This window comes from Opisthorchis viverrini (genome assembly GCF_000715545.1).
Source record: "Opisthorchis viverrini unplaced genomic scaffold opera_v5_59, whole genome shotgun sequence".
NCBI classification, from domain to species: Eukaryota; Metazoa; Platyhelminthes; class Trematoda; order Opisthorchiida; family Opisthorchiidae; genus Opisthorchis; species Opisthorchis viverrini.
In genome coordinates this window covers 408,285-416,675 of record NW_008751715.1, presented here as the reverse complement: position 1 = coordinate 416,675, position 8,391 = coordinate 408,285, and the positions used below count along the sequence as shown (strand labels likewise).

General features: G+C 42.7%; 1 protein-coding gene across 1 annotated transcript in view; it reads left to right on the top strand.

The window, feature by feature from the left end:
• Positions 1-527: 527 nt before the first annotated feature.
• The window catches only part of T265_03876 (hypothetical protein), a gene marked incomplete at both ends in the record, with an annotated part of 94,204 nt that continues 86,340 nt past the window's right edge, over positions 528-8,391 (top strand). Inside the window, 8 exons of the mRNA XM_009168468.1 lie at positions 528-759; positions 1,032-1,564; positions 1,614-1,846; positions 1,881-2,102; positions 2,148-2,463; positions 2,505-3,189; positions 3,323-3,441; positions 7,810-8,169. Of these exons, the coding sequence (XP_009166732.1) occupies positions 528-759; positions 1,032-1,564; positions 1,614-1,846; positions 1,881-2,102; positions 2,148-2,463; positions 2,505-3,189; positions 3,323-3,441; positions 7,810-8,169 (2,700 nt within the window). The remainder of the gene's footprint in view (positions 760-1,031; positions 1,565-1,613; positions 1,847-1,880; positions 2,103-2,147; positions 2,464-2,504; positions 3,190-3,322; positions 3,442-7,809; positions 8,170-8,391) is intronic.

Below are 8,391 nucleotides of genomic sequence, written 5' to 3'. Positions count from 1 at the left end.
ATCATAACAATGCGTACTAATCACTAGTGCAACTGGATCTCCCACTTTTAGAAAGGCATGAATAGATTTATTGAAATGCTCTCATGCCCTCTTCGTAGGGCACCTTTTGCGGCCAGCTTTCTCGCAGCTTATGGGTGTTTTTCAGTCGATTCTGGTCTTCTTGTTTCTTCCCACTGACGGTGACTGAAACTTATAGGCTTATTGACTGACTAGAAATATAAGCTTAAGGTCCTTACTGGAAGGCCGGATCTTTGCCTGCGACAGTGCGGAGAACAATTACCAACACATTTCTGAGCCTGTCTAACTGATTTCGTTTGGACTGAAAACACTGTAATTGGTAAAGCAAGCAAAGAAGCAGTCAAAGACTGTTGGACCTCTCAGACGGTACTGGTAAGACTGTAAACTGTAAACATCACGAAGGTAGACTGTTTGCGACTGAATCAACTTTTCCTATTTACAGGATATTGATAAAGCTGGGACCAGTTGGCTCTTAACACAAGGACGAAATTTGTGAGACGTCTGGACTAATGGACGACGTAAGGATAGAATGGATGAAGCACGTGCTGTACAACGCACTGCAAATTACACAGGATGAAGTCTTCATTGATTTCCTCGAACGCGATGACAACGCGAATGAACTTGCTCTGATTAAGTTTCTAAATGACACACCAGAAGATAGGTTTCAGGCCTTGATATTTTACACAACTTACTACGAGGAGCTGGTGGAAGAGGTGATTCAGGTGGTACACAAAAATGAAGGTAAGCATAGTCTTCTTATGTATTTGGCATTTGTGCGTTCGATACAATGTAGAGTCGAGTGCGGACCTTTTGGCTGAAATGGACGTGAACTCTCTTCAACAGAATGGTAGTGAAAATAAATCTTCAGAGCCGCGAGAAAATGGGTGCTCAGAGTCAGAGGAGGAAGAGCCAGCCCATACTTCAAAAGTATAACACTTACTTATTACCAATGTCTATGTCAAAGCAGATTAAATTGCGCAGAGTTTGGAGAACCCGCTTAAATATGACAACAGCCTGTGCACTTGATGAATCACTTACGGAGCAGTACTTTTATTTCATCCGGACGTCCAAGGGTTACTTGCCACACCCACCCAGTCTAAGCCAGGCAACATCCGAGATGCTGTTGCATTTTGAGCTTGGCTACCTTCGGGGAAATCTATTACAGCTTCTTTCGCATCTAATGCGTACCGTTTTTGAGCCAGTTCTCCTTTCTCAAAGAAGACTAGGTGCGAAGCGTCAGGAGCAGCAACAGCAGCAACTGAAGCATACTTATTTGGAAACTAGTAAAGAATCAGATCAGGAAACATCCCGAGTCTCGGAAAAAGAGCTAAACAAAACTCCGCAGGAGGAGTGGCTTCCAGACAGAGATGAATTCCTCCTGGGGATGCGGAAGTTCATCCAGTCCATAGAAGTAACCCTAAGCCAACTTCAGAGTGATGTCACTCTGAACGTATCCGACCTGGAGCTGATAGGCACCGATTCAGAAATTATTCACAGCAATATGTTTTCGAAAATTGTCTCTATGGTGATAGACTGGTGCGATCAGGTTGGTTACCCGTTCAGTGTGTTGTGATAACCTTGAATGTTAATAACAGATTCAACAAATCATCCGTGGTCTGTTGGCCAAAGTGCCAAGCGGAAGTGGCCCACTCGGTCTGATCGACTATTGGAAAGATCGTAATCTTATCCTTGGCGCACTGGCTGAGCAATTAAAAAGGCCACTCGTGAAGCGGATTTTTAAACTTTATTTCCTTGGTGAAGAGATTCAAACAATCCCAGAACTAGAAGCCATTCAAAAGTTGTATTCAGAATCAAAGGATAATGTCAAGTAGGTTCCAGAAGAACTATTTCTTGTATCCTAGATTGCTATCCCTGCTGGAGCGGTACTTTAAGACACTTACTTTCGGAACCAGTTTCACTGTCATCGCAGATACCTTGGAACCTTTAATGCAAGCTTTGCATATGATTTGGGTTCTTTCTCGATACTATAATAATGATGAGAACATGGGATCTCTAATGGAGCGGATCGCCGCAGTGATTTCGGAACGTATCATTGCCGGATTGGATGTTCCCAATCTGTTTCGGTATGACAGATTTTATTGTGATGGTTATTTTAATATGCTTCGTAGAAATGATCTGTCAAATGCCGTTGAACAGTTGAACGGAGCAATAGAATTATGTGATCGATGGAAGGCGGTGTACTATGAAAAGCGTGCTGACATTGAGGCCAAAGGTAGAGATGCCCGGTGGGAATTTGATAAAAAGCAACTATTCTCCAAAACTGATCATATTCGTGAAATTTGCTGCCACATGCTAGAAGTTGTCACCGTGTTGCAGGAATTCTGCAACGTCTTGGGAAGCCAACTAAAGTCTGTCACTCGAGAAACAAAGCGAATCGATGAAGTTGCACATTGTGTAAGAGAACTGATCGTTCCATTCAAAGAGGTAAGAATATTGTCCCGGAAGCCTCAGTCTTGTTTCATTAGTTAAATTACGATCCAATGCAACTTGAAAACTGGCAGGAATGGACAAAATCAATAAAGAATTTCCGTGAGCAGGCTAGAAATATTGAGAGCGAGGTGAAGGAACTTATCAATGAGGCATTTCAATCTCTTCGTTCTGCAGAAGCTGCTATGGAAGTTTGGTTAAAATTTCAAAGCATCAACACACGAGAGTCCATAGGCAATCTGCTTCGTGAAAAGTTTGTGAATATTTTGGAACAATATGAAAAAGAGGTCCTAGTCATTCACAAAGCTTTTGCCAATGGTGCCAGAAGACCACCTGTCGATGAACTCCCTCCACGTTATCGCTGTTCGACCCCAATAGCTGGGGCGATCAGATGGGAGCGGCACTTGCTATCATGCATCAAAAGACCCATTCTCCGCCTTTTGAGACTCAAAGAAATGTTGCAATCTGAGAAAGGCAAGCAAGTTAGAAATCTTTACTTTGAAGTCGGTCGAAAAATGAAAGCTTATGAAGACCAGCTGTATCTGGACTGGGCCAATCGATCGGCTTCAACGTTCAATCAATATCTGGAACAAACTATTCTCTGTTCGCGTAGGACACAGCTAGAACACCCGGATGAAATCGCCGAACTTGCAAAGGAATCTATAGATGAGATGAAAAATGAGCAATTCACCTCCGCATATAGAATTACGAATTCCGAACTCGGTAAGTTTTTGACTTTGCGATAACTTCAGTTAGATTTACAATAAGTCCAACTGACACTGGACAAGTACGGATGTAATTTTCTACTCACCGCTAGGCCATTTTTATTCGGTCACTTCTTATTCTTTTTTTACAGTTGAGTGTGATTTTGTTGTCAATTTCGACGAAGTTTTAACTCTGAACGCAGCCGAAGCTAAGCAGCTGGAGGTCCTTGGATTCAAACTGCCCGCAGTAGTCGCAGCCGTATCCATCAAGGTGAATTTGCTTCATCTGATACCTCATTCGTTTCACTTTGCCAACTATATTAATGACACGATTAACCCCGATTGATTGTGTAATGCTGATAATGATGAATGCTAAGAGAGGGGAGTCGATCCAAACATCCACAGGAAACTCAGTGAGATTCGCCCAGAAATCTGTTTTTCTACCATTGATTAGAGTTTTACTGTTTTTGTGCATATGTCAATCTTACAAAGTGTAACCATTCATTGTGTAACTTGACTGGAGTCACACATCTCGCTTTTGGTATATTGTCAACGGATCAATAGTTACCCAGTAGTTCTCAATAGTTTCCTCCACCCGTGTATTTCACAACAAAATTCAGCAGTTGAAAAATGTTTAGCAACTCTAAAACTGGATACACTCGTATAAACAAAGCACAGACTTGGTTAGTGCAGAGCATGTAGGAAATTGAAAGAGGGGCCAAAATGCACATCAGGGATGCAGCTTGCTTGTACACTTAGCTGCAAAAACAAATGGCTGTTTTGGCGAATGGGTGGTTCAAAGTGGGAGGTGCTGGTGCGTACGTACTTTCACTTGCATACTGGCAATGTGGTGGGATAAAAAGCGAGGAAATCAGGTTGTGTCTGTTTGTAGTGATTGACAAAATAAGTTTATTTCACAGCAGTTTTATCCAGGGGACATGTTTCTTTTCTTTGCGTGGCGCCTGTAAAAGACTAGACTCTGCGTAGATGGTAAGTATCGATTCCACAAGCACTCTAAACGGTTTTGGAGTTCACATGGCATGAACTCTAGGGGAAAACTGACTGAGCAGGCTTTTTACCGTATTCAAAATAGTGAAAGGACAAAGAGATAGAGACTAGACGAAGAAAAAACCCCAAAAGGGACTTTGCCTGTGGCTAGATGGGAATATGGAAACACGCAGTCTTATTAAAGTTTAACGCAACAACGCAGTCGGATGATGAAATTGAAAATTAGTGTGTTTAAATGGGGCCAATGCGTAGGCCTTAGGAGATACTTAACAATGGCAGGGAGTTGGAAAAAAGACAATTTGGTAATGGTAATGACAACTGTGTACGTCAGGGACTCTTATTTCGGACAAACATGTCTCATGTAGGCCCTTGCTTTTGTTCTAGCAATACCATCTAGGAAGAATTGTTCTCCTGTTGGATCAAGTGACGGTGGGTGCTCATCATCATCACCATAATATTGTCCTTTTAAACTTTCTTACTTGAGGTGGATCCTGATACGACTCTTTCAATTTATACACTCCTGAGGATGGGGCATCTACCACCAGAACTAGATAAATAGCCTCTGAATTGCGTCTCTGTGCCAAAAAGTTTTGCTTGGCTTTTGGCACCACACTTCCAGAAAGCATTCATCAGATACTCTGGTTGCTTGCGGATACATATTTAGTGCTGGTGTAAGCTAACTGCTCCAACATTAATCCAAAGGTTTTCGCGAAGTAGTATCAGTTTAATAAGAGTGAGCGCTGCAAGGACTGAAATGCCAGGTGTTCCATCATATATCTGGCTATCAAATCCAAATATGGGGCTCGTTCAGTCGGTGTTAATGTGGACCTAACGCCAGTAAAATTAGTTCCATTGTCAGTGAACCTTTCGTTTGGAACACTGTGGCGTCCAGGTAAACAAATAAGTGTCAGAATAAAGGAGTTGGTATGGTGCAAATGATACTCTTCGTGCACCACACGTTGTCAAGCAACCAAAAAGAAATACAGACTGCTTCAGATTGCACTATCACTACCTCAGCCGGGGAGTCAAACAGACCCACATTTACTGAAGCGAGAGTGAATATCATACCTCTGGTTATGTCATTAGTTTGTGTACGGAGTTCGGCCGATAATACGAAACATTCCTACGTATTTCGGCGTTATTTTGTTAACCTCATAGAGTTCATAATGGCTTCCCAACTGGCATGAGCAAATGCGAAATCCCTGAGCCTGGCTGATGAATAATTAATTCCGGGAAGATATGTTCGGCTGACCGAATGCTAGTATTCACAGTCGCACCACCAACAGTGTATAGATAACTTATGACGAAGGAATGCAGTTTGCAAAGTGCAGTACCCTTAAAATTAGTGGCAAACAACAATGTTTGTTTCACTCAGGAAATCCTCCTTTTGGAACAGCCGCATTATGTGCGGTAGTGCCACGATTATTCCTCAGTGTTGATGGGCCATATTGTACAGATGTCGCTTCACTGTGCTTGATGATGAGCTGGTAGATTTTTAACCCTCACAAATGTACCATCGCACTACCAACTGGTCTACGAAAGGAGTTGAGAAAGTACTTTTCCAGCCTTACACTTCAACGCAGGATTGTAGAGTGTAGAGATAGGTTCCTGGCATAACAGGCCCATTTTTTCCACTACATTGTAAAGAATGAATCCTTCACGCTATAAACATATCTCCGTTAAAACATATCACTGAGATCCTTGGGTAAGCGATATATTTCGGTTTCAACTCTGCAAGCATAAAATGTGACGGAGGTACAGGACGCCTGTTCACAAATAATGCCATGACGATTTGCAAGAACAATGAAGTAATGGAGGAAATATGTCGAATATGTTGTGAAGCTGTCGTGAGATCCGTCCATAGGGAAACGTGACTGATGAGCAAAAGTGATTCTGCGAGAAATGCTTCCTTATTCTGGATGATAAGATAAATTCGATAAAATTGAGCTGATAACATGCTCTGTGGGAGACACCATGGAACTCTCCCTGGGGCAAGATCAGGGACTTAAATTGTTGGTCGTAAAATGCTGAGGAAGGGAACAGCTCTCCAGTCGGGCATGTGGATATCGTATCAGCCTGAATTAAACTGAGAATGATGTAAACACAGAAACTGTAAAATATGCTGCTTGGGCAGTGTCGTGTCCACGTTCTTCTTGACAGACAGAACAAATATTGATGCATCAACAAATGAACTGTGGCAATGCTGCACTCGGCAACAGTCCTCTCCTACTAGTTGCGCCTTTATTTGTACAGTCCTTTTGAAGTAATCTTACTATACTTCTCAGTACTCTCGGAAGAGATCTCTCTGTCCCTCGTTTCAGTGGAGTTGACCGTACCAATCAACTTGACATCCATTTTGCTAGGCGAATCCAGTCTTTGTATAAGAATCACGTCTTTTACGGTTAGCTTAGCCCCGAACACAATGCTCGCTGATACTGCGCAATCATCCGTAAGACTATGTACTGCAAACCGCAGCCGGCCCGGGATGCTGATGCTGATAAACGGATAAAGATTAACCCCGAATATCTTAGGTGAGTGAACCAATGGCCCACAGCCTTACCACAAAACTTAAAACTCACCCGTCCATCTTCACAAGACCATACTGTAGATATGCAGACGAAGCGGCAATCCATCATCATTTACTAGTGTTCTTTAGTGTCCCCCGACCACCGTCAGTTTCATGACGATTGAGCGCCATCGCTTCTCCGGGGAAAGGCTGTAATGGTTACCAGACCCGTAAAATTTGCGGTCATGTCAAAACTGCTTGGAACAGTCCTCATCTTATCATGGTGTAACTAGTTCGCACCAAGGGGTGGAAGCACTGAACTCTAATAAGAGCGAAACCCAGGTTTTACGCTTCCTCTTTCCGAGGCAAATCAACTTGAGTAATTATGCCACAGTAGCTGAATTGTTTAACGTAGTGTGATGTGAGCTCAAATTCGACAAATTTACTAACTAGCTACAAATAAACAAGTGTCCAGTAGGTTTGAAGTCCTATGGCTCTATATGGCAGAAAGTATTGACAGGCAAGTCAGCCAACGGCCGGAACTGGGATGGACGGACGATGAAAATCATTCGAAGATCATCCGCATTGCCTTTTCCGGAGTAATTAATGAGATGCCCTCAGCGTGCATTGCTGGAGTAGTGGCACCAAGCTCGTCTCGCACATCAGTTTTCTAAAGTTTAAATCCGAGAACGATCAAAGGTATGCGCTGCTAAGATCCTGTCTAACAGCGCAGGAAGACTCTGAAACTCATCCACTTGGTGCGTTTCTCGGACACAGGGTGCCAGTTAATTCCCCAAGATATTTCGGGGTACATATCATTCACGCCCATGGGAAAGTCTCCGGATTCACGCCAAACAAAGCTTTTCCAAGTCTAGTATTTCAGCAAAGTTAGATCCTAAAGAAGAATTGAACTGTGATACGTTTCGCGTTTAGGCGGATTTATAACTGCTACTGGGAATACCTAGGTTGTAACCTTAGATATTTCTGACTGATACTTTGACTGTAGACACGTCGCTGTTCATCTTTATGAATTTCCACAACGTCTGTAAAATTGACTGTGAAATATCAGTCAAAAAGTTCTTTTTTATTTATCTCCATAACTCGGTCTCCTCTTTATCCAAACAGATTGATACTTATGCCAAACAGAAAGAACAACTTGAGGCAATAGCGAGAACGTACTTCAAACTCGTTTCCAACCTGAGTCCTGTTGAAATCAAGATTTTGGAAGCCCATCTAGCTCAGCTGCGTAAAGTTCTGAAGCCAGGATGGGAGATCCTGAACTGGAAAAGCTTGCACATCCAAGATTATATTCAGGAAGCCAGCGAAAGTTTGCAAAAGTTTTCAGCCACTTTAAGTGCAATTCACAAGACAAGGGACAATATTGAGGCTTTTCTTGGTACCGTTTTAGCCGCAAAAATCTTTCCTTCACCCCATCCAGTCTCGGATAACCAAAAACCGGCAGTTGGGTCACTGATGACTTGTAAGGTACGTCATTCTTTTTCAACAGGAAGGGTGAGGTTCTGCCGAGTTTTTCGGGTTACCGTACGTTCTTGGGGAATTCTTCCATATGTCAGTCAGCATGATATGAAGATGATGTTCAATGATTCATTCTCGTCTTCGCGTTGTCTTTTCAGTTTCCGTTGACGTGGATGGTTAAGTTAGTTTTCCAAGCTGCCTTTGTTACGGTTCTGTCACGCAGCGAGCAAA